Source organism: Miniopterus natalensis, chromosome 7 (genome assembly GCF_054644295.1).
Source record: "Miniopterus natalensis isolate mMinNat1 chromosome 7, mMinNat1.hap1, whole genome shotgun sequence".
Taxonomy (NCBI): Eukaryota; Metazoa; Chordata; class Mammalia; order Chiroptera; family Miniopteridae; genus Miniopterus; species Miniopterus natalensis.
This window is the reverse complement of record NC_142087.1, coordinates 46,676,036-46,703,341: the sequence shown is the minus strand read 5'-3', so window position 1 is coordinate 46,703,341 and position 27,306 is coordinate 46,676,036. Positions and strand designations below refer to the sequence as shown.

Here is a 27,306-nt window from a genome sequence, read left to right as displayed (position 1 = left end):
ACTAAAACACACTTATTATAAGCATTTAGATACAAGAAAATAGTCATCCTGTGTCTGCCCTGAAACAACCCCGTATCTCCACTGTGTGGGAATACCCATCCAGACCACAGCCTCATAGGAACCCCTAGTTGTCCAGGTCAGTAATTGAGGCTCAGGACGTTTGTTATGTATGCGAGAGGTGGCTTTCCTTCTCCAGGGGCTCAAAATGTCAAGGAAGGGCTGCTTCCTTCCTGGTCTCTTCTCTCATTCAGCTAACTCACAATTTTGTGCATCCTTGGATTTTTATTTTCCATCCTGGGGAAAATGCAATGACTGGCGTCCTGTCCCCAGGACTGTAAACTGAGGGCCCCTGCTCTGGGGGGTGCGGGTTTAGAGAATTTTAAATAATTTCCGTATCTCTCAACTACCCTTCAATAAACACCTACCACAGGTGCTGTGTAGGCTGTGGAAATGGCAGTGATCCACCAGACCAATGTATATTCTAGGGGCTATGAGCCAGATGGAAAGGGAAATAGGTAATGTAAGAAAATGCGATGTAGTAGTAAATGCTCTACAAAAAATAAAAAAGGGACACGAATAGCAAGTGGCTTTGAGCAAATGAGGCTGCTTAGATGGGACCTTCAGGGAAGAAATCTCAGAGGCACAAAGAACATTCCAGGCAGAGGGAATAGCTTGTGCAAAAGTTTTGGGAAATACCAAGTTAGTTCAATTTAACTCTGGGATGCAAAGAAGGGAATGAGGTGGAGCAGTTGGTTGAACCTCACTGGAGGTAGTGCGGAGTTACGGACACTGGCTTACCCAGAGGCGTCAGATCCCAGAATTCAGCCCCAGAAACGAAGCAGATTGCAGAACAGGTTATCTTATTTCCTAACTACATTTGCTCTGTGAGGATATTAGCAGCCCTGCCTTCTGAGGGAGGTATCTGTAGGCTAGTGGTGTCTTCCTCTTAACCCCTAAGGCTTTCTGCAGAATCCTTACTGGTGGAAAGAAGGTTGCTCATGAGAAATAAACCAAGATTATATAAGTTGCTATTTGGATAATTCTGTTTTTCTCCAGACTCCTCAAAGGAAGGCTCTGGAGACTGGTTGCTTCGAGGGGCTGGATTTTCTAGGAGAGAGATTTTTTAGGGAAATGAACTCTTGATAGTCAGCATTCTTTCCAGAGGACCTTTCGGGTGGAGTTCATCCAGGCAGTACTTGCAAACGATGAGATCAAGGTGTTTTGTTAGAGGAGCAAAAGTCGTGGCTCTAACAAATAACTGGAAGAGCATGTGTGGATTTTCACCTTTAGATATTCTTAAATTTAAAAAATATTTTATAATTTAACACAGGTACATGTTAAAATTTAAAAATATACCATAAAAAATACCTTATATACCATAAAAAATAACCTTTCCTCTTCTGAGTCTCAGTCCCCTATTTTCCTCCCTAGAGACAACCACTGTTATATTTTCTTACGAATTCTTATAAATGTAGACATTTAATATGCATCTTTAGACATATTGCATGCATGCATCCCATTTGATTTTCAAAGCGTAGAGCTTTCCTAAATGTTTGGGTGTGTGGCAGTTGCTCAAAGGTTTAGAAAGAATAATACCAAGATGGAAAGAAGACTGAATCATGTCATAGGGATATTGATTCCCAACCATGAGTGAATTTGGGGGATCACATAAATAATAGAAATCTTGGCCAAGGGAAAAATAAAAATCACATATATGATTAAATGGAGCTAATTCTATCTGCGGAGACAGAATGTTTTGGAACAGAACCTAGAATATTCTTGTTATGTATACACTAGGCCCAGGGGAATCTTTTGGTGTCTTTTCTTCTCTCTCTCACCAAAGCCTGAAAGTAATGGGGGAAGCCTGTGTCACCTTTACCTTGGGAGCCCTGGCAGGCAAATATGGTCCACAAGTAAGGGTGGACATGCTGTTCCTAGTGATAGATGAAGGTCAGCATCCTAATCCAGTTGTCGAATGAGCACCTCACCTCTAGGCAGGGGGCGGGTCACACAGGGCATTGGCATTGGCATTTGAGGCCACTGTGGTAACAGTTGAGAAGCTTCCGAGTTAACACCTCCCTACGCCCACCCTATGTCCAGTGCCACTCCTGAAGCCCTCAAATCCTGTCCTGGACTCTAAACAATGTCCATATTTCTCAACTACTCTTCAGTAAACACCTACCACAGGCATTGGGCTGCAGATTCCAGCCTGTTCTCTGCTTGGAGCCAACTGGTTTTAGCTGGGTTTTCTAGTGAGGGAGCTCAGACCCTGGAGACCAAGAGCAGTTCTGAATGGTGCCAGCCCAAGTTCAAGCCCTGAAAGCTTAATCCTTGTTCCACAGATTGCTTTTTCCAGTCTGCTAGAAGCTTTTCTTAAATGGGCAAAGAAGAGTCAGCAGTAGGCTAAGGGAGGCTCCTTACCACTGTTCTTCCAAATTTTAATAAGTATGTTAAATAGTAAGATTTTCACAAAGCCACATAAGGTTTGCCTTAGATTTACAGTTTTTCAGAGAGTAATATCCTTTCGTGTATATTACCTAATACTTTCCTTACAACAGCCCTTCGAGAGAGTAAAACATTATTATCCACATATTATAGATGCAGAAATTGAGTCTTGTAATCGCCAAATCCCTTGGCAAGTTCAAGTAAAAAGTAAGTCATTGTGCTCAGTTAACTCCCCTCAAAGTAAGTGAGGGGAGCACTAGTCCTGCAATAGTCGGTATCTGTCTATAAACATAGGATTCCCGGGTTGGGTAAGTTTGGGGAACAATGCCATCATTTTGGAAACCCTATAGAAGAAACCTGTTTAACTCAGTTTTTCCAAATTTATTTGGTCATTAACTCATACCTTCCCCACCTGGTAATATCTAACAGTAGTATTTCTCATAACATTTTGGGAAACATAAGTCTACAGCATCTCCAGGAAGAAATGTAATTTTTTAGTAACTTAATATATCTCTGTAAAAGTTTACTTGTACTATTTAAAATAATTTAGCTCTGCCCAGCCTGTGTGGCGCAGTAGTTGAGCATCAACCTAGGAACCAGGAGGTTACTGTTCGATTCCCGGTCGGGGCACACATGCCCAGGTTGTGGGCTTGATCTCTGGTAGTGGGCGTGCAGGAGGCAGCCAGTCTGTTCTCTCTCTCTATCCCGCTCCCTTCCTCTCTCTCTAAAAATCAATAAAAACGTATTTTTTTAAAAGATGTTAATTTAAATAAATAAATAAAATAATTTAGCTCTAATAATATTACCTATAATAATTTAGAAACTGCAGAGGCACCCACATGGCTGTCAGCCACCAATACTATTTTCAGATTCATGGAGCAGCTTATAGGCATCGTGGGAGATGCTTGAGATCTGCTGTAGGTCTTAGCCACTTACTGGCTTTGTGTCTTGGCCAAATAACTTCACCTCTGTAAACCTCAGTTTCTCTATCTGAAAATGGTGTTATGTTATTACTTAATGGCCATTGCAAAGATTAAATGAGTTGACTCACATAAAGCACTTGGCACAGTGCCTGGCATATAGTAAGTGCTCAGATAATACCTATCTTTATTATTCATGAGCTCCATGCAGATTTGCTGCTCAGCAGAGTCTGATAGATGCATTCTTGTCTTGGAGATAGATGCCATCAAGATTTGATTCCACTTGAGGAAATTACAGTTGGCTAAAGTGTCCGATCTGAATGTAACTAGAGAGAAAAAAAAATTCCTGATTGTATTAGTTTCCTAGGCTGCCATAAAAAAGGTACCACAGACTAAGGGGCTTAAAAAGAAATTTGTTGTCTCACCTTTCCGAAGGCCAGTAGTCAGACTGTATGCAAGTTTGGTTCCTTCAGAGGGCTGTGCGGTCAAATCTGTCCCAGTCCCCTCTCTCCTAATTTCTGGTGATTTGCTGGCAATCTTTGGCTTCCTTGGCTTATCGCAGGGGTGGGGAATGTCCAGCCCATGGGCCATATCGTTTGGTCTGGCCCTGCCAAGGCAACCACAGGTGGGACTCAAGAGATCGTTTGGTCTGGCCCTGCCAAGGCAACCACAGGTGGGACTCGAAATTCAGTAAATCTAAGAACTTTTTTCATAGCTAATTTTTAAGTTGATAATTTTGTATGGTCCACGAATGATGTTATAAGTACCCAAATGGCCCTTGGCAGAAAAAAGATTCCCCACCCCTGGCTTATAGGCACATCACCCTGACCTCTGCCTTCACATTCACATGGTGTTCTCTCTGTGTGCTTGTCTGTGTCCAAGTTTCCCCTTTTTATAAGGACACCAGTTATATCGGATTAGGGCTCACCCTACTCCATTATGACCTCATCTTATTTAACCACATCTTCAAGGACCTTATTTCCAAATAAGGTCACATCCTGAGGTGCTGGAGGTTAGGACTTTAACATAAGAATATTTGGGGGACACAGTTCAACCCACAACTGCAATATAGTAAGGTCAATCCCAAAAAGGACATGCAAGAGTAAAGATTTGGTTAAACATGCAGTTGTGAAATTTTGTGCTTGCTTTTTTTTCTTAGAACTATTTTTTCAATCATTTTTACCCAACAAAATGCATCCATTTTAAGTGTACAGTTTAGCAAGTTTTGATAAATGTGTATACTTGTGTAACCATCACCCCAATCAAGATATAGATCACTTCCACCATTCTAAGTTTTCCCTTCCCTTCCCCACCCCCACACTCCAGCCCCTAGGCCATCACTGGTCTGCTTCCTGCCATTGTAGATTAGTTGTAGTTGTATCTTTTCCGGCAGTTTATATAAAAGAAATTACATAGTATATATATTCTGTGCTAGCTTTTTTGCTTGTGTCTGCTTTTAAAGTGAGCAACTAATCCATAGGAATCTAGTGTAGAAGTTTTTAGTAACTATAAACCCAATCCTTAGAATTCCATAGTTAGATGGAGCATAATTTTGTTAGGTCTTTTTAAAAAAAATTTATTATTTCCTTACTATGCCAGTGACCTATGTTAGACACCTCATACCCTCATTAAATCCTCAGATCAACCTTTTTAGGTAAGTATTCTTTTCCCCATTTACAAAAGAGGCAGTTTCTTTGATTACTGCTACCTGAAAAATGGGTTTAATTGGGGAAAGTTGAATGTTTAGAGCTTCCTAATATTGGAATATTCCTGTAATAATATTTTTAGTGAAATGTCACAGGTCACTGTAAAGATTAAATGAGACTGCGCATGTCAGGTGTTGAGTGTGGTGCCTGATACACAGTAAGGGTCCCCACAAGGCTACTTGTCCTTACTGTTATTAGTGGACTCGACTGTCACAGCTGGAGCCCCTCTGTTATAAACCAGGCCCGAGCTCTTCACCCTTCAGAGCTGGACAGACAGCCCTCTTCCAGAGAGGGGTGGGCCTGGCAGAGGGAGGGTGGTCCTGCCCCCTCCTTCTTTTCCCTCCCTGAGCGGTGCTGCCTTTTTATGCTTTTCACCTGCAACTAAATTGCACGCTTTCCCTGAAAAGAAAAGATTCCACATGAGCAAATGTGGGCACTGCCCTGCAGGAGTTCTGCCTCCTCGATTTCTGGCAGGAGAAGGTTTAGTGACTTCGGGCAGCAACCTGTGCAGGAGCACTCGAACCCAGCTCTCCAAACTTACAGCCTTCAGGAAATTAAGACCGGAGATGCCAGCCCAACATGGAGATGTTGTAATGTTGTTCCAGTTCAAAGCAGGGACTGTTCTTACTCATCTAAGTATTTCCAGTGCCAGCCAGGCTGGAGTAAACGTTTATAGGCATAAATGAAAGTTAATCATTTTACAGTTTCTTGTTTGGGACATATAAAACATTGGGAGCTAAAATATGGAATTGGCTAGCACCATCTTTTTAGCAGTTAGTTTTGGCAGGTTTTTTAGTTCCAATTCATTGTATTTTCCTCACTGCTTATCCTTCATATCACTTTTGAAATATGTGTGATGAAGGTCGATTAGCGTGTGTGTTGACATCCACCTCAAGCTAAATCTTCAAATTATCTTCATATAAATCTTGAAGAGGTAGTAATTTCAGCGTAAGTGGCAATTAAAAAGCAAGACTTATATTTAATGACCTCTACCGGGTACTTGAGGTCCTCTCTTACGGAGTTTTAACAAATACTATTCATCATCAATAATTTAGGTGGGCTATCATCTGACTTCCATTTAGTTTTACAAGGTGACACAGGACTCCATTTCTCTCTGGGGAGATGGCAGAGAGAAGATCGCTGGGCACATGTGTGCCTTGAAGCAGAGACTAGCTGGCCATTCTCAGCTATGGGCTCTGAGCCGCCCTCCGTGTCACCGTGAGCCTCAGTTTCTTTTGGGAAACATCACATACCAGCTCTTTTCCAGCCCTGAGTGCATTTGCTACTCATTATCAAAATATTAATATGCAGATTCTGTTATAGAGCTGCTAACTCAAATATGATCCTGTGTTACAGGATTAACATTAATTTAGTTAAGCGTATTGTCAGACTTGACATTGAGAACATACTCATGCTAATTAGGATAGGTACAGTGAATAGGCTCCTGCTAGAGCTGTCTCATTAAGACTGAACTGAATTGATTTTGATGCTTTCCTACACATTTTTAAATTAAGAGTAACAAGTGTCAATTGGCTCTAAGTATATAGACTCTTACCTCGAACAGCCGCCATCCCTCTCCACAGTCGTTATTTTTACGTTGAAACTATGCTAATTTCTTGCCTCGTCCTATCTCCTTTATTACCATCCAACTAAATTATAGTAGTGCAACCAAAGATAGCTTTAGAGAGAGACGTGGTAATCACTGCTTAATAGGTTAATATTTTAATTCCCGTATACGGACTACATGGAATAGGATATCATGTACATTATTAGCAGGTAAAATAATTCTAGTGGAATTTATTTTGAGTCCTAGTTTATGCAAATGACTGAGTAAATATTAATATTCAGATCATCTTCTCCTGATGGTGATAAACAGGCCAGAAAGTTAAGTGCCATTATTATAAACTTCATTTTATTGCTTTTTAGGTTAGGGTTTCCATTAGAAGACCAGTGTATTTTCTGATACAAAGATTTAGAATGCTTTTCTGATTCAACAAAATGCTTGTCCGTAAAATACTGGACTGACTTAGAAGTAAGTAGTTAATATTTTAGGATCGCTCTCATACCAGAGTCTCATCTTTTGCATATTTGTCATACGTAAGAACTGCAGAAAGGAGGAACGTTCTGTATTTCTGACACGGGAGTTCTGAAAGCAGCCACTAAGGCCATCATTAGTTAGAGTTAGGAGTTTCTGGAGATCTGTTAAAAACTCTACTTGGGAGATTTAACATAATTGTGAAAGCTTGACTAATTATTCACTAACTGTCTTCATTGAGATAGAAGTCGTACTTAAACAGATTTGAGAATAAAGTAAAAGCAGGAAAAAATGTACTTACTGCTTATTATTTTCAGTGGTTAATAATATCAAAAGTTAACTGATACATATGTATATCAGATAGTGTGTATTATCTTCTCTCAGCGGAAAAGGTAATACTTCCAAAGTTTAAATTGCTGGACACAGTCACCCCTCAGTATCCATGGGGGGGGGACTGGTTCCGGGACCCCCCTGCCGTGGGCACCAAAATCTGTAGGTGCTCAAGTACTTCACATTAAATGGTGTATACAGTCAGCCCTCCACATCTGCAGACTCCCATCCATGAATTGAAAATGGTGTTTTCAATCCGCAGTTGGTTAAATTTAGGATGCAAAATCCATGGGTGGGAGAGCCAACTGTATTTGTATACTGCTACATACTATGCAGTGTAAAACAAGCTAGGATCTCACAGCAAGTTCAGAAACACTGGGAAACTGAGGGAATGAAGAAATAAGAATGGTTGTATGAGCAATATATGTATAAACTGGGATGTTGTAAATATCCCTTAAAAAAAAATAGTTGACTTTTTCTTTTTTTTTTTTAAGTCCTATTTCAGGCATTAGGTAAATGCCTTTCATAATTTTCTACTTTTTTACATGAATCACTGATTTTTCAGAATAGTCCTGAAAGGCATTATTATTATCATCATCTTAAAGATGGGGAAACTGAGGCACAAAGCAGTTAAATCACACAGCAGGCAGGTGGTGGCACTAGGATTGAAGCCCAGCACTCTTGCCCTGGAGCTCACGATTTCATTCTGCCTCTACAAACCATTGCTAATGTTAATATTTAGTTATATTTTTCCAAATAGAATTTATAAAGAGTAGCTTTCAGTTCATAAGCTTATACCATAAAATATTTTACTTCTTTTAAAAATGTTATTTTTATTACAGAATAAACGTCCACCCAAGTTATCTATAACATTTCTGATAGTCTCTGTGTTTAAATAATGTGCAGCTATATTGCTGAATTTACATTGCATGAAGCATTCTGCCTGTTTGAGCCCCAGGTTAGTTTTTTGTTTCCCTTCTGCTTTCTATTCCCTACATTAAAGTGGATGTAATACCCTGTATGGTCATTGGAGAGAAGGGAAAGAAGTCTATGCGAAGGAAGGTGAAAGGCGAGGAGCTGTGAAGCACCCACCTTTTCCATTCTCTCCTGCACTTCAATATTAAGTTATTCAGCAAATGTTTATTAGTGCCTACTAAATGCCAGGCTCTGTGCTGGAGGCTGGGATACAGTGAACAAAGCACAGTTTCCATCCCCACAGAGCCTGCAGTCTGGTTGATTTCCAAGGGTGACTCTGGTGCTGACCATCCCCTCCCCACCTGCCCCCCGCTGTCCCTCGGAGCTGCAGGGACCCAGAGTCAGCCCCATAGGGCTGGTTGGCTACACCCTTGTCATTTTTTAAAACCTTAGCAGTACCAACACTCCTAACTCCCTGCTTCTCAAGAGTATGGACTGCTAACCCCAGAGGTTCCTCAGAGCACGGGTGTTTTTACTGCGCAATATGACAGCATCAGGCTTCTCCTTTGGGGAAGTTTTAGGTGTTTACTTTATTTCCACAAAATTCCTTTCACTGTATTAGAGTTTAATTTTTCCTTAGTTGACATTTATGTCTCTTAATGCCCTGAGATTGTGGGTTTTGTTTTTCTTATTTGGTGGGTGGGATGGGTAGGTAACAAATCAGATGGCAGTTGAGGGCCATTGCCCTAAGGGAAAAGTCACTGAGATCACTCACTGGAAGGAGATCAGAGCACTCAGTTATAGAGCCTTATAGACTTACTTTGTCATCATCAGTACTGTTTATTCATTTTCTACTGTGTGCAAAAATAAAAAAGTATTTCATTAAGTACTGTGGGGGGGTTGATAGGAAAAATAACTGAGTAGCCCTTACCCACTGATTTCATTCTGATTGTATCTGTAGGCTTTCCATTGATGCCCATAATCCTCCACTCAACAGGCTGTGACCATTTATCTGTGAGCTCATTTGTCAGAGTGAACTTTGCATCTGGGTCAAGGATCTACATGGTTCTCTAAAAATTAGGCTCATCCCCACAGTCTTCAGAAGGAAGCAGTACACAGGGGGATCATTCAAATTTGTTATTAAGAGGCTCATAGCACATTGCAAGACCTAGAGAACCTTTTAAACCCTCCTCCTAAACTTCTCTCCAGCTGCCCACTTGGAGGAATCAAGTAAGATCCTACTGTGGAATAAACAAAGGGAGCTATGGGCTAGGCTAGCCCACAGGCATTAAAAACTGACCTTCTGAATAGTTAAGTAGACAGGTGCTTGAAAAATGAGCTGAAACCAGTCCAATGTACCCCACTCTCCCCAACACACGCACTCTTCTTGTCTCTCCTGCATTTTTCCTTCCCATCGGTTTCTCTTCCCATCTCCCTCCACATCACTGGCCTTTTTTTCTCACTTCCTTCCCCTCTTCCATTCCTTTTTGTCTCCTCATTTCTTCATAGCCTCTGTTCTTGGGCTATTTTCTGTTCCTTTCCTGCTTCTCTAACATTGACTGCTTTTCTCCTTAGACAGAATTTCATTACCCACCTCACCCCGCCACCCTCACCGTGGCATTATATATACCGTGTCTTGTGGTTAAATAACCCTCTAATAAAATTAAGCTGGGGCCTTTAAGAAGACCAAAGCCATTCTTCCTGGCATGGAAAGGCTCTAGTGCAATGCTCTCTGCTGCCACGGGCAAATGAAAAACCCGTGTTCAGAGTGATTCAAGCCCTAGTGGGTCAGAATAAGGTGCTGTATAATTTCCAGGTTTGATTTTTTCCTAATGCATTTCCGTTTTCGTACCATACTTTTCTTGCCACTCAGGTTGATCTTTAAAAAGTTGGTTGGTTTTTGTCACTCTTGTTGGTATTTATTTTAAGATATTTCTCCAAGAACACAGATGTCTCCTTTATAGTGTGACTATTCTAAAGAATATCTTAGTGCAGTAAAATACCAAGGAGGAGCATTGCCTCGCTGCTCATTTTGCCACTCATTTGCCTTCTTCCTAAGCTGTGCTTTCAGTGCTATCTCCTCTCCCATCTGGTCCTAAGCAGAAAGTTTCATCAATCAATGTGCCCTCTGAAACATCTCCAGAAACAAGTGCTCATACCAGGGCTAGCAGTTCAGCTGCAGGCACTGTTGGGCCTCCCAGGGTCACTGGCCAGTTCACTGCTGGCAGACTCGGCTTTGGCCACGTCATAAGGAACAGAGCCAAAGTAGCCCATTGCTTCACCTCCACTTTTATTACATACCAGTTCAAATGGGAATTGTATAATTCAGATGGGAGTGATGTACTAAGAACCAGAATGACCCAAACAGCCAGAAGAGAGTCATCTATGAGATTAAAGGTACCCAGTACCAGGTATCACCCAGGAGAAGCCTGTTGGCAAAGCACTAGCCGTGTGGCTCGCCCCTCAGCACAACATACCACCCCCTGGTTCTGGCGTGTAAACATTGAGACTACTACCCTCAGTCACCCCAGTTTTTTATTGATCAGTAGGTCTTTTTGAAAAGATGACACTGATTCTGCATATAAGAGATTCTTACTTGACTAAAAAGCATCTGTTTTTGTCATCAAAACAGTTTTTTTCTATTTTGTAAGGGAATCTGAAAAGGGATGCTTTCAGACCACTCTAATATTTTAGAACAATGCAAGATATAAATAAATAAACAATACTCCAATGAAATGGTACTAAGTAAAGAATCTCTCTGAAGTAAGCATTCTGCTCATTAAGCACTGTGTTTTATTGGCCATTTCCTCCTGTCAGTGAAGGCAAATAAAAAGCAGTAGTGATTAAAATTTAATCTTCCTGATTAGCCAGAGAAAATGCTGTGATTGTTAAGAAATCTCTGTGTTGTCTTCGTTTTTTTTTTCCCCTTCTTTTTTTCATTCATACTTTTGGAATGCCTTCCATTTCATGACCGCTTCTCCCTTCTTTCTAAGAATTTTAAATTCCAGTCTGACCTCCTAAAATGCTAACTTTTTTAAGACATTTGAATCTCTATGGTTTACACTTTTTAAAATCATAAAATTGTGAAAAATCAGGACTGAAAAAAGCCTTCTAGACCAATTGATTCAACTGCATTTATTTTAAATGGGAAAACTTGAAGTGAGAGACTAAGTAATTTGCCAAGGCCACATGACTCATCAGTGACATGGCCCAGGCTAAAACTTGGGTCTCTGTTTTCTTGAATCCTCGGGAAACCGTTTCTGAATTTAGAAACCTCCATCGATGTCAATACCGTGAGAAGCACTGCAACTACTTTCCTCTTTAAAAGGTAATTGGGTCAGAGTTAGGAGCATGATCCCTGTAATGTAGAATTACCAAATATAGGTATGTCTTACTTAAAAATAATGTGCCCTGGATTCATAAAACCAAGAATGGTGTGTTCCTTGCTACACCAAACTATTGTTTGCCCCCCAAACTGATTCCCTTAGGAATGTCAATAAATAATTCTCAGAGCATTTAAAGCATAATTTGATTTAAAAATTTTTTATTTGCATGGGGATGTCATCATCAGGAATTCGCTGTGCATATGCCTAATTCCCACATTAGACTCTCAGCTCCCTTAATAGTTTACTTCCTCAGTGTCCAGCCTAGCACCAAGTAGAGAGCCAGCCAACATTTTCTAAATGTGAACAGGAGAGCAAATAAACTTTTTGAACACACCTCCTACTGTATAAGTTAGAGTGAGCCAGTATATTTACAAACCTGTGTATCTTAATTTTTAACTTTTTTATGCAAAAAGGTCAAGTCAATAGGCATCTAAGAATCTTAAGAGGAGGTTCCCAGGGATTCAATTAAGGTTAGAAGGAATTTAACTGTTGACACTGCTGGACAAGGAATTTTTATGACCACATCCAAAAAGTCAGTAAGTCAAGTTTATTGTCTGTTTAGAGGTAGATGTGTCCTGTAGTTAACATCTCAGGCTAGCAGTTAGAGGAGTAAATAAAATGCCAGGTCTGTGTTGTGGAGAAATAAAGAGTTTGTGGTGGGGGGAAGGGTTCTCTTCCTGGGCTGACTGGCTCCGCCTCCTGCGTGACCCTGACCATCCTTCTAACCCTCCAGCCAGTTGTGTTCATCCTGGAACAGACCAAGTGGAAGCATGTGGATGGATCAAGGCAAATCCGTCCCTTCTCTTGTGAAAGCCAGGGCACAGGCAGCCTAGTAATGGAGAGTGTAACCTTATCCTGGCACACAATGGGCAGTGTAACTGTCACCGTAAATTCATTACTAGGTCATTACAGGCTGAGCACTTCACCTCAGAGTCAACTTCCTTCTCTGAAATGGTGATAATACTTCACAGTGTGCAGAGGTTTCTGGTTTCAGACAAGAAGGCCCTCTGAGCTCTTGACACTGCTTCCCTGCCAACCTTGGCTGCTATTTGCAGCCTCCATCTAAGAGCGTGTGTACAGAACACTGGCTTCTGTAAACGCAGGTGTGCATGGTGGCTTTTAGCATCTTGCTTTTGCTGTGTTTTAGATCTGGGGATGGAGGGGATCTGGGGGAGGGGACAGATGACCAGATAGTTCCCAAGAGCATGGAAATCATAGGCTCCAGCCCTTTTCTTTCAGTGTCAAACTAAATAGACTTCTGTGTCAGCTAAATATGAGCTTACCATGACCTGAGGCCCATTTAATTTTCTGTTCTGCACATTTCCTCTCTGGCAAGAAAACAAAGGGAAAGGAAGCGTTATCCCTACGTTCAGTTTTATTTCTGTATTTCTTTATTCAGTGCATTTTAAAATGTCCAAAAAATCCTGATTAGGAAGGTAAAATATAGCAGTGTTCCAAGTATGTATTAATTGATTTAATTAGGCAATAAGTTTTTTCCTTCTTAAAAATAGCATTTTAAAAATTTTCAAATGTAACGAATGTTCAACACCATAAAGCACAAAAGAATGAAAACAAAACTAAAATTCGCTGGTAGCATCGTCACCTTGTCCTAACCCCCTACTGATATTTGGTGTGTTTGATTCCAGAATTTTTTATTGTTACATATTCATACTTTTGCAAAAATGGCCTTTCCCTTTAGAACTGTTACAGAGACTATTTCACTTGAATGCTATGTTTTAATTTTTTTTTAACCCTCACCCGAGGATATGCTTTTGTTGATTTTTAAAGAAAGGGAAGGGGGGCCTGTTGGGGTGATTCAATTGGTTGGAGTATCATCCTGAACATCGAAAGGTTGCAGGCTCCATCCCAGGTCCAGGTGCATAAGGGAGGCAACTGACCTCTCCTCCCCCCCCTTCCCCTCTCTCTTAAAAAAAAAAAGTCAATAAACATATCCTTGGATGAGGATTTAAAAAAAAAAAACTTCTTTAAAAAAAGAAAATAAAAATACTCTGTGATGTTTTAAGTACATTTAAAAATATCCAAGAAATCTAATTTAAAATTTAATCTATCTATAAAAAACACAGCAAAAGTCTATCAAAATGTTCTCTTTCTTTCAGATTCACTTTCCTCTTGGAAAAAATTAAAAGTAGAGAGCTTTTGGCAAATAGTCATTTTTTTCATGGTCCCAGGTTGGTAATCGAATAATGGAACTTCTCAGATACATATTTCATTATGAAAAAGAAAAGAGCAAAAAGGCACGTTGAGGCCCTGGCTGGTTTGGCTCAGTGGTTAGAGCGTCACCCTGTGGACTGGAGGATCCCAGGTTCCAGCCAAGGGCACGTACCTTGGTTGCGGGCTCGATCCCCAGCCCAGGTCTTGACATGTGGGGGAGGCAACCAATTGATGTGTTTTTCTCACACCCATGTTTCTCTCTCTCTCTTCCTAGTGAGGATTAAAAAAAAAAAAAGGCATGTTGAGGACACTCACTCCCTATCTGCAGAGGTCATACATTGAAATAGATAAACAGTAGTAAGAGTAACATTTTGCTATTTCAGATTAGGAAGTAATTGCAGATTAATTTAACTCAGTTGCAGTCATTTTGAAACAGCTTTGAAGCCTCCTATTTTTGATTTCTGGTGTGTTTTTTTAAGCTGTGAAATTAAGATGTTGATCTGAAAAGAAAAATCAGTATAGCTCAAGTGCCATTTCATTTCATAAACCTACTATGACGATTTCATTCTCTACTTCCTTTCATACGCTTTGTCCAAAGCACAAAACTAGCATCTGGTTATGATCTGTCCTATGTTCTAAGTATATCTATATCCCACAATGTAATATTTTATCAGTGTAAAATGCTGTCTTTCTCACCCATGGCTCTTATCTCTTCAACTTCTGTAAAAGTTCTCTGAACATCTCCCTAGATCCACTGGCTTGTCAAATTTCAGTTTTCACGGGCAGAAGGAAAGGACCTCCCCTTGTCCCGCTCTGTGCCATGTACACTGTTGCACGCCTTCACAAACATGTTTCTTTTCCTGCTGCTTCACCGGTGCAGGGTGGGAATATTCATCCCTATCTTAGAGATGAGGAAACCAGAGTACAATGGGTCTGGTAACTTCTTCAAGACGGCCTTTGTGTCAGGCTAAGCCTGAGCTGAAACCAGGTCTTGAGATTCCAAAACTCAGGGCACTTTCTCCTGTACCCTTCAGGTGTTCTGTACAGGTGACTTTTCCAACTATATAATGTTTTGAAAGTTGTTTTTCCTTTAAAACAAAATGTTTTTCTTTACTTTTTTGGGCAGAAATCTTTCTTTAATAATATGTTATATACTTTCCAATCTAAGTCTGGGGTTTGGTTTTGGGATGACTTAATTTTGGATGATTTTTGTGTGGACTGGAAAACCAATGACCACGCCTGTTATGAATGTGTAATTGAGAGTCAGTAAGCTCTGTGAGCTTGAAGGGGGCTCCTGTGAATAAAGTGAATGGAAGATTTGGTGTCAAATATGGGTGCTGAGAAGACTTTTCATTCTAATTCTATGCTTACTTCAGAGATTGGCAGAAACTGGCTTCTAAGTAAATCATATATACAGTACTCATCAAGTTTGAAGCACTGCTGGAGCTTTTATTTTTAATTTGTGAAATTTGAAGAAAAGGTGTGGTTTTTTTCTCTCTTCAGGGTCATTCTGCTATTTAGTTAAAGCCAATAGAGACCATAGAGCTTGACGCCTGGTTGGAGCTCAGTAAATAGTACTTGAATGAATGAAGAAACAAATGAGGCCTCTTACAAGATACACTGACATTATCATTGAGAATCTGATTAATATGATTAAGTAACTGTGGTCGGTGAAGTGATGTTTTTCTACAGAACCATTATGATGAGTCCAATAGGATCGTGTCAGTCCTGGAATAACACTCCCAAGGCAACCACAAATTACCGTCCTAGGAATAGCATGATCCTTGACTAAGGAACTTGGATTACAGTTTGCGTGCTCCCCCCACCCCAGGGGTGGGCAACCTTTTTTTTTTTTTGCCAAGGGCCATTTGGATATTTATAACATCATTCTCAGACCATACAAAATTATCATCTTAAAAACTAACCTGCTATATTTGGTCAAACATTTAATTAACTCACCCCTAATGTGATGGCTGGAACTGCTTCTCTTTGGTGAGGCCTTGGTAGGGCCAGACCAAATGATTTCCCTCGGGCCGGATGTTCCCCACCCCTTAGTTGGCCTAAATGGTTGGCCAACTATCAGAAAATAGAATTAATCAAAGCACTGTATGCTCCAGACATTCCATATAATATAGATGCTACTTGAATGTATGTGTGTGTTGGTGCACGCATGTGTGTGTGCATGTATTTTAAACCAGGTTAAAATTTGTGGAAAAGTTATGATTTATATTAAATTCCTTTGCTGCTCTATTGAATGATATGAATTACAACATCAAATAATACAGGTAAGTATTTTACAATTGACATGGTTTTCTGGAAATATCCCTAAGAAACCTGTTTCTTTTCCCAGTGAAAGAGGTAATATAGTCCAACTTGATAGAGAAACCTGACATAAGACAGGGGCATACATTCTTAACAAATAAAGTCATTAAAACTTTCAGTTTAAACTTCAGCTCATTTGTTCAAGGCAGTGCCCCTGGGGCCCCTGTTTGAACAGCACATTGCTAGGTTAGATTTAGGAGGCAGGTTTTTCATTAGCTTCTTTTGAAAGATGCCTGAAGTCAAATCCCTTGAAGGATTCTCCTACCTACCAAAAAATCATTGCTGCTCTGTTGGGTAGGTGAGATGGATGATTAAGCTACAAGGAAGCTGCAGACTGGAAGCAGCTGGGAAATGGGAATGTTAAAGATAAACCGATCAACATGCCTGGAAAATCCACCCAGGATAGAAATGGAGGAAAGAAGAATTAGAGATAAAATTTCAGAAGGCCTTTTCGCGTTAGTATTTTAGTCAAATTTGGTGAATCCTAGGAGAGGCTTTTTTAAAAAGTAGCATTTTGTGCAAATTTAAATGAGTATCTGAACAGCAAAGTGTTTTGATTGGAGAACTTTTTTCCAAGATTATTTTTGGTTTATTTTCTTTTTAAGTAGACTTTAGAAAACGAAAAAAAAAAGTGAATCAGTCTTAGGTATTCAAGTCGATACAACTGTGTAACCACCCAGATCAAGCTTTAGAATTTTTCTAGCTCTCCAGAGGGCCCCTTCTTACTCCACCCCTGTCAGACCCACCACAGGTGGCCAGTGTTCAGAGTTTTGTCATCACAGATTCACTTTACTACCGATAACTTCGTGGGCATGGAATCACAGAATGGGCTTTGTGTTTGGCACCTTTCCCAGCACTTTTTCTGGGAGATCTGTGGATGCTGTGAGCATCATCATTCTTTTCCTCACTGTGTGGCTATTCATTTATTTTCCTAAAATCAATAAAGAAGGGAGAAATAGTGCTAGAAGGGGAGAGGGAAATGCACGTGTCACGGGGTCATAAACCATTTGTGTTCAGTCCTGAAATACTGCTGTCCCTCCATTTCCACGTGCGTGATAAGTTCCTGTTTGTCATGCTTTGGGCTTCATGTATTAACAAAAATTCAAGCAACATTTACTACATTGTCCAATATGATAGCCACTAGCGACAGGTGGCTACCTAAATTTAAATTTAAATTAATTAAGTTAAAATTAAAAATCAGTTCCTCAGTTGCACTATCCCGCATTTTGAATGCTCAAGTATCCCCATGCGGCTGGTGGTTACCATACGGAAGTGTGCAGATAGAGGAGGCTTTTTCCATTATTGCAGAAAGTTCTCTTGGACGCTGTTTAGAAAGCTGGTTGTTAGCTCTCTTCCTTGTCATCACACTCTTTTTTGGATATAAGGATGTTATGGTGGGTTTTATTTTTTTCATTGTAAATTATCATTTATAGCCAACCCTTGAACAATGTGGGGGTTAGAAGCACTGACTCCCATGCAACCAAAAATTCAGTTATAACTCTTGACTCCCCCAGAACTTAAGTTGTCCCTTGATATCCATGGGGGGCTGGTTCCAGGACGCGCCCCCCCCCCCCCAGATACCCAAATCCGAGGACGCTCAAGTTCCCTTTATAAAATGGTGTAGATCAGTGTATACAGTCAGCCTCCGCACTCCTGGGCTCCCAACTGCAGATCAAAAACAGTACAGGTATTTATTGAAAAAAAAAAAAAAAAAGCTGTGTATAAGTTGAACCGCATAGTTCAAATCCCTGTTCAAGGGTCAGTGCAATTCTGTAGTTCTCAGACCATGACGTTACAAGCTTCTGTTCCCTGCATTATCCCTTCACCTTGGGAGGAAATATGCTCTCCCACTTTTGGGGTCTTGTCAGTACTGCTTGGAACCTTCCTTCCAGCATCCCACGGGGTGTGGACTTGTCATCGGTTAGATCTCAGCTCAGACTGCCTCCAGGGAACTTTCCCCATCCCTCCACCCTGCCTTCCAGCCTGGGTTACATGTCTCCTCGATTAAGCGACCATAGTCACCTGGCCTTCCTTCCCCTGCCTGGTAGCATGTGCTTGTTCCCTGGCTTCTCCCTCCTACTGCATAGCAAGCCTAGTAAGGCCAAGGACCAGTCTGTCATGTGGCTGTTATATATCCATCCCTTGGTACAGGGCCTGGCACATAGGAGCTGTTCACCAATAATGTGGAAGGAAAGAACAAGGATCTGCACAAGGAAGGGGCAATAACCAAGTAGCTTAGTGTTAGGACGGCGTCATTCCTCTCCCCTGGGTGAGAGTGTGTCCCAGAAGGGGGTTCATCAGACACAACCTACTGCCTGGCTACCTTTCGGAACCTACATCAGTGCTTAGCTGTTTCTTCAATAGTGTGATGCACATCTAAGCCAGTAAAGTTTATGGTTTTCATTTCATCGGAAATAATATGAAAATGCATGCAAACTGAAATGATGATGGGTGAGTGACTCAAGGGAAGGGCAGATAGGAAAGTAGAGTTGAAGAATGGTGATAAAATGATAGAAAACTCTGCTGCATCTAGCAGCCAGCAGCTGTCCTGGGCGTCAAGGGCCAAGTGTCACCAAGCCACATGACTTCATGGGGAGGCAGCTGTGGAAAGTGGGGGGGGGGGGGGGATCTATCGGGGTAGGTAACAAAAATCCCAACTCAAACTCACTTTAAAAATAAATTTATCTTTCCAAGTAACAGGACCTCTAGAGATAGGAGGCTCAGAGTTGGTTGATTTGGTATCCTGACAATCTCAGTGAGAACCTGGGTTCTCTCCAACTCTCAGTGGGCCATTCTGAGCATTGGCCTCCTCCTTAGGCTGGCAGTGAAATGGCTGCACAGGGATAGACATCCCATCCTGGACCTTAGTGTCTAGGTGAAGAAGAGAAAGTGGCAGCCCCCGTCAGAGGTGAGGGAAGGGGGTTGCCAGAGCTATTAGATAAAGCCTCTGGAGTAGATGCAGTAGATACTGAGTGGCCCTGCCAGCACCAAGACCTCCTAGCCCCAAATATCCTTCCCCAGCCCCAGCCTGTGAATTTTAAAAGTGCTTTCAGCCTGCACCAATACAGAAAATACTGAATGGAAACCTGTGACTCCTGTAGCTAATATCAGTTAATGCCTTTGAAGTGATCGTAACCAAGGGGACGGTGAAGAATGGGAAAAGCCTCCAGGATGGAAAGAGAGAGCCTCGGAGAAGAGCTGGGAGGGCTCACCAGAGACCTAGGCAGCCTGAGTCCAGCCAAAGGGAAACTCCCTCCTCGCCCTTAGGGGGTAATCCCCCTCCCCAACCCCAGCTGCAGAAACACTGGTTTAATTTTAAAGTTAGCGATATCCATATACTTACAATTTACAATGTAAATGGTATATATTCCAAGAAATCTGGAATCCTTCAACTGATCAGTTATGCTTTTTTTCCTCCTAGATAGACCTCGCAGTGTTAGAGCTGTGCTGAGTGAGGTCACAGTCTAACTACGGTATTAACCCTGCAAATCTGTTCATTTTCGCCCGAGCACCCTCAGGCAGGATATAGAATGTGTCCAATTGAAAAACTATTACAGACACTGCAGTGTGCTGTGATGGGCTGAATTATAGCAGGGAGGGGGATGTGGGAGTGGGTGGTATCTTTAGCCAGGAAGTCATTTTCTAAAAGGAAGTCAGGTCGTATGTATCTCTTAAAAGCAGAGGTCATATGATTGCATTTTCGAAGGAAAAGGGTGTTCTCTGTCATCCAGATTTTAAAATGCTACTTTTAATATTTCTGAACCTTAACTGTTTTATATTTCCTACCAACTATGTCTGGGTGGGGTTTTTTTGTTTGTTTGTTTCCTTTACCCTATACCTCTTTAACTTCTTTTCTGTGCATTACAAACCTCCTTTTGGGGTTTTAATATCTGTTTTGCATTATTGAAAATATCTAGGAACATACAAAGAATAATTAGTGAACACCGAAGAACCTACCACTCAATTTAAGAAACAAAACATTAACTCTTTTTCTGTGACTGTTTCTGAGCTCTGTTTAGTTCAGCATGGAGAAAAGCACAACACGGGTGGTCAACATTTTGTGGAAGGGCCCAGTCACCACCCCGTTCACAGCAGATGCCGGGTTTCAGAAAACACGGCATTCACCGTCTTGCCTGGACATGCATGTGGTTAATGCTAAGTAGTCTAACAGTTGTGCCCCAGGTAACTCCTAAAGCTATTTCAGATCATAAAATCTATGATGTTTTTCTTTTTTTTTTTTTTGGTGGTTATTTATTGTTGACAATGTTGCAGACGTCCCCACTTTGCCTCTCTCCACCCAGCCCCTGCCCCACCCCAGGCCTTCCCCACATTGTTGTCTGTCCATGGGCTATGCATATATGTTCTTTGGTTAATCTCCAAATCTATGATGTTTTGCAAACTAATATTTTATCATGCTGGATTTTTATACAGAAATTAGATATCTCTCCCTTTGTAATCTCCTTCAGAGGCATTTTTCAAAATCCCCTTACTAGGCCTCATCGCTGGCTTTGGCACATAATCGTTTACATGTTTGAAAAGCAATCTCTGGCTACATTATAAATCTGAGAGTATACTTGTGGTGTTCAGGATTCAGATATAAATTCTATTTTAGCTTATTCCTCAGTTGTAGACTTTAAATATGCGACGCCTTCATTGATGGTCCCAAGACATGACTTGACTTGTCTGTGGTTTGGGCTCTAGAAGCAATCAACGATATTTGGAGAGTCTGTGAAATACTTATAATGTCTCTATGGAAAGAATGTAATGTTTCATTTTCTCAAAGAAAATAGTTTCTTCTACATGTTCTTGCTGCCACCGTGTGATCTGCTCCTGCTCCGAGTGCTCACGTTGCACCTCTGCCTGTGGGACTAAGCATTCATTGTATGTCGACATCTGTTTCCGCCCCACCTTGGGATCTTGGTTTCTTCAAGAGGTCCATACCGAAGAGCAGCTTGCTTCTGGCTCATAAGCACATACTTATCGCTGGAGAGTACAGTAGTTCCCCTTATCTGCAGGGGATGCCTGAAACTGCAGATAGTACCGAACCTAACATACATTATGTTTTTTCTTATACACCTGTACCTGTGGTAAAGTTTAAGCTATTCTTGTGCTTTGGGGCCATTAAGTAAAATAGGGTTACTTGACCACAAACACTGCAATACTTCGACCGTGGATCTGATAACCGAGATCACCTGATAAAGTGACTAACGTATGGGCAGTGTCCGCAGTGTATAAACACCGCACACAGGTATGATTCATCCTGCGTGCCACAGAGAGGGAGGCAAAGATTTCATCATGATACTCAGAATGGCACACAACTTAAAACTTAGGAACTGTTTATTTCCAGAATTTTCCATTTCATATTTTCAGACCATGGTTGGCTGTGGGTTATTGAAACCACAGAAAGTGATACCACAAATAGGAGGAACTGTTGTATACTTTTTTCAAAGCATCCCCAGACCTGGTCTTACAGGGAGAGAAACAGGAAACAAATGGGTGGAGTGTGGATAGATTTTTTTTCATCAGTTGACAGGTAAAGTATGGTACCTGCTTACAAGGTTGCTACGAGTATATGAGACAATGGCTAGACCAGCCATACCCTTTTTCCTGATTTGAAAAACAGAAATTGGAGAAAACATGTAGTGGAACGCAGGTGCTGATAATTCTGTACTTACTTCAACTGCATCGCATTAGGAAGTATTCAAAGAGGAGGGTAATGCATACATATTTTATTTAGATGTGTATTGTTTTAAGTGCTGATTTTCTTTTCACTCGGAATGAATAGTGCTTCTCCACACGCCATGTACCAGTTGTTAAATGTGAGAATTCAGGAGTAAAATTTGTCATAGCACTCAGAATGATTTGAAGTGAACATGAGTTCAGCTCCTTGATTCTAAGCACAGGAAGTTTTCCCCTTTGTTACAGGATTTGTTTTTCTAACATTCATTATAACAAAAGTGAGAGCTTGCTGATTTTATTGCCCAGTGAGTATCATCAGCTCTAGTCACCGGCTTATTCTTTATGATGTATGTGTTTCCTTTCTCTCCACTGTAAAAAGAAAACATGTCTAACTTGCTTATCTCTCTGTAGGACAGTCGGCCCAATATGTCAAGACCTCTGATCACTAGATCTCCTGCATCTCCACTGAACAACCAAGGCATTCCTACTCCAGCACAGCTCACAAAATCCAATGCACCCGTCCACATTGATGTGGGCGGCCACATGTACACCAGCAGCCTGGCCACCCTCACCAAATACCCCGAATCAAGGTAATTCAAAAAACAAAAGATCACACTCCAGTGCATGTATTTGATGACTTAACTGTTTTTCCTTTGACCAGCAAAAGAGCTTGGCCCCACTGGGACCCGGGTTAGGGCATGAAAGCACCCCACAGGCCACCCTGCTCCCAAGGCTGCTCTTGGATGTGCTGTAAATCTTCTACGAGTCAGGGCTTGACCCACTGCTTAGTCAAGGACACGTAGAACTGTCACGTGAGAATGGAGTTTGGTGCTATTTGGCTCTGCAAAGGTCTTCACACTTTTTTAGTGTAGTTTGAAAAGGACAGTGACTTCTACCCCAGGCCTTTCTTCTGTCCTCCTTCTAAAACATACTTGTTGATCAGTTCTTAGAGTTTTATAGGCGGTCACTTGTCCCACCAACTTGTGAACTAGGGGAGAAAAATAAGAGAGAGACTGTTATCAGTGAGGCAGTATATTTAGAACAGTATGCAAAAGTTCAGGAAGTCAAGATAGTCTTGTTTTAAAAAAAAAAAAGGAAGAAGAAGGGTAATGGAACTAACGAGAGCTCAAGGCAGATAAGTAAATACAGAAAGTGTATGAAGGTCGGGTGGTTTACAGACAGGCAGACACACTGGGCTTATGAGCTCTGCCCTCCCATGCCCCGACCCACCCATCTGTAAAGGAGTCCCAAGGCAATAATTGACTTTATACCGCACCTGGGACAACCCTCCTAGCTCTGCCTAGATTTGGGGGCTATGCCCAAATCCTATAAGGGAATTTATCTTCACCAGCTCTGCTGGTGGATAGGGGAGGAAGCATGAACTCATGTGGGCTGATGTCAAGAAAAAGGGGGTTTCTCTGTTTCTGCTCCTGTGAGATGGAAACGTATCACTTGGGCTTCAGGAGGGCACCAGTTGTATTCTCAAGACTCTCTTACAAAGTGACAGGTAGCTTACAGCTTAAGTAGATAGCACTGCCTTAAAAACCAGTCATCTTGTAACTACATGAAGACTGGTTTTTATTTTTGTTTAGTTCATCTCACTCCACTACCTGATATTTTATGAAAGAACACAAAGGCTGAAAAGAGTAAAGATGAAATATTTTCCCTCTTGATTTCCAGATTTAATATCTACAATGAAAATGAAATGATTGTTTGAAAAGATAGATATCTATTAATTCAATTATCCAAAATAACTATATATTTTTTAACGAAGTGATCATACCAGTCACTTATTACTGAGTCCCCACCTTCCCTGAGTACATTGTAGTAGGTTTACAAAATCATGTTGCATGATAGCTATATTTCCCAAGAATATCATTCTATAAATAGTGATCTTTTTAAAAAATGTCTGTTTCCATTTCTTCTAACCTTCTGCTAATATCAGCATCAGCAATAGAAAAATCACTGTGTCTCTTCAGGTGAACACTTAATTCTAGGGGGCAAGTCACAGAACATATGTAAGAGTCAAAAAGCAAATCCTTATCTATAGAAAAAGTCTCTGGTCTGGTCTGATAGCCTTTTGCCTCAGTCTGATTTTAAACTCTGATCCAGGAGGGAGGTTAATAATGACACCATTTGCCTGCGTGTAAGCGGTAGGCTTTCTTCCAGTGCTCACTGTAGCTGGGTGGGTGTCTGCCCACTGCCTGAGTCCCCATGGCAGTTTAGGCCTTTGAGAAGCTCCCTGGAATCACTTGGCCCATTGGCAGAGGTTAGAGGCTCTGCTTATTCATTTTCTCTCTCTGAAATAATTCACCACATTAATCATTTTGGTGCTTCACATTATTCAAGACCTTGGATAGTGTTTTATTGGGAGAGTCTTCCTCTGGCCACCTCTGAATGGGCATTTCTTTTTTCTTTTTTTTAATATATCTTTATTGATTTCAGAGAAAGGAAAGGAGAGGGAGAGAGAGAGATAGAAACGTCAATGATGAGAGAGTCATTGATCGAGCCTGCAATGACATGTGCCCTGACCGGGAATCGAACCCCGATCGCCTGGATCCCAGGTCAACGCTCAACCGCTGAGCCATGCCCGGCCGGGCTCTTTTTTATTTTTAATGGGTGTCTCTAAGAGTCTACTTTTTGTCCCTCATCAGCCATACCCTGAGACCTCAGGCATCTCAGTATCTGCTATCTGTATTGTCTCATACGGTGGCCACCTGGCACGTACGGCTATTGAGCATTTGAAATGTGGCTGCTCCAAAGTGAAATGTCCTCTAAATGTAAAATGTACACTGAATTTTAAAGAGCACAAAAAATGTAAACTATCTCAATAATTTTTATATTGAGTTCCTCTTGGAATAATAATATATTGAGTTAAATAAAATATGTCATTAGCATTAATTTCCCCTGTTTCTTTTTACTTCTTTAATGTGGCTACTGGAAAACACAAAATCATTTATGTGTCTTGCTTTTATTTCTGTTGGACAGAGCTGAACCATATACAGATTTTTTTAAAAAATCAAATTAAACCTACCCCTCCCCCAACCTGATACTTAGGCATCATATGTCAAATTTCTCTCTCACCAACTAAAAAAGGTAAAACGGCTCATCTTCCTTTCCCAGTCTTCCCCTGTGCTTCCTTGTCACCAGAGGGTCACAGTTGCACTGGAGCAACATCAAAAACACTTTGCGGTTCATTAGTCCCAGGTTTGAATGTTGATGCTGCCGTTTATCCAACAATTGTTTGGCCGTGGATAGGTCCAATTTCTGAGTGCCTGTCTTCTCTCTTGTAAAGTCGACACAAGTGTGTCTTCTCGCAAGGTTACTGGGAGGATTAAGTATGATTACACAAAGCACACCATGGCCCCACGCCAAGCACATAGTATTGCCTTTATACTTAATCTCCTGCCAAACCCAGCAATCGTTTCTTTTCAAACTGCCTTCCAAATTCCAAATACACTTCACCCCTTCATTTCCTAGACTATGGAAACAGCCTTACTTCTGGATTCTTGCCTGAATTACTACAGGCTCAAGGGACTCCTCACCTGCATCTTCCGGCCCCTTATCTTCAATGTCCCCATCTGTCACAGAACTACAGAGCCATTCCACGATCATTTTTATCGTTAAAAGATATTTTTAACATATGTCAGGACTCTTTGAAACAAGCCTTGCAAAGTAACTTCTGTTTCTGTTGCTTACACTCAAAGCAGATGACACTGGTTTAGATATTGAATTGACCACTGTGTGTTGCTTTGCTCCCTCTTGGGGTTTTTTTTGTTTCTTTTTTTGGTAAGTAATGAAATATTCACTTCAAAGCAACAATCAGTTTAATGGGACCCATACACAAATTAGTAGTCAAAGATACAGGGAAAAGATTGTTCTTCGTGCTTTTCCCATACATATCAGGTGCTCCTTCCAACTTCTGGGAAAATCTTTTGCATATCATCAACCCTTTTAGGATAAACCCTAGAACATTAGAATGCCCATGAACATAGAATTACAAATAACTCTAATTCGAGTTCTCTAGATTCTAGGGTATTTTGGGCCCTCTCACCCTCTGGGACCATTCCCTGCCCCACCCTACCGCCGTTACAGCACCTGGTTCCTCACCACCCCTTCCTTGGGGTAGTCCAGAGGGAGGAGGACTTTTCCTCAGTTTTGTTTTCTAGGATTTCAAGGGCAGACTTGTAATATAAAAGTACTCATTTGTTTGTAACAAGTAATCTTGAAAGATGTAATGTCTTCCTACAATTTCGAAGGTCCTATAAAGAGCCTTTATTCTATTTTGTAATTGATTTTTAAAAGTTCTGTCTCTTATTTCCTGCCCTCTTGGCTAAAGACCACCTTTAGATCATCGTCACCAGAAAGTGGTATGATGGACCACATGGCTAAACCTCAGAAGCATTGAAAAGCCATGTGAGGCCCTACCCCAAATAAATAACAGGAATCGCTGCAATTTTCCTAAGATATCCTGATTTTCACCATCTGGCAAATATAGGCCTCTTCCTTAACAAATATTTTTTCTATATTATAATGGCCATTCCACCAAAAGAAAATACCTTTGATCTTAACTTCTTTAATTACCAAGGTCACCTAGTTCTACTGTGTGTGTACCAGTGTGGTGTTTTTTGTGGGGTTTTGTTTGACTTGTAAGCCCTGACTGAGCAGGGATTCAGTAAGCAAGTTGACTTCTGCGTCCAACAACAAGGTTAATCACATTGTTACTCATTTCCATCATCAGGTGTTTTTTAGCTAAAGGGACTGAATTTTTGAAATGAACTGAAGTTTTGCATGCATTAGTAATGTGCTCTGTTTTTAACAGTCTTTTGTGTAAAATGCAAAACAGCTCTTTGGAGGTGTTTTTGAGGCAGAAGCTGATCCACACCACCTTAGTGATCCACACTGTTCCTTCCCTTCCAGAGGAGCCTGTGAGTCTCCAATTCTGATGGCTCTTTTGAATTGTAATCACCAAGAAAAAGACCCAGTTCAGATATGCAATAGTTTTACATCAAATAATTAAAATTAAAATGTCAAGAATAATTTATCACCATCATGAAAAGATTGTAAATGGCCCGGCCTGTGTGGCTCAGTGGTTGAGCATCAGCTTGTGATCCAGGGGATCTCGGTTTGATTTCCAGTCAGGGCACATGCCCTGGGTTTGGGCTCGATCTGTGGCGGTGGGGGGTGGGGGTGAGGGGGTGTACAGGAGGCAGCTGACCAATACTCTCTCTCATCATTGATGTTTCTGTCTCTCTCTCCCTCTTCCTTCCCCTCTCTGAAATCAATAAAATATACTAAAAAAAAGAGAGATTGTAAATGGATATGCAAAGAAGCTAGAACATATTTTATTTAACTGCTTGATTAATAAGTTGTAAATATCTAACATATGGGAGGTG

General features: G+C 41.0%; 1 protein-coding gene across 4 annotated transcripts in view; it reads left to right on the top strand.

Annotated features, from left to right (window-relative positions):
- KCTD1 (potassium channel tetramerization domain containing 1) overlaps positions 1-27,306 on the top strand; it is a 173,740-nt gene that overhangs the window by 108,984 nt on the left and 37,450 nt on the right. For all 4 annotated transcript variants that reach the window (XM_016195918.2, XM_087819022.1, XM_087819021.1 and 1 more), the window contains exon 2: positions 22,322-22,500. In XM_016195918.2, the coding sequence (XP_016051404.1) occupies positions 22,322-22,500 (179 nt within the window). The remainder of the gene's footprint in view (positions 1-22,321; positions 22,501-27,306) is intronic.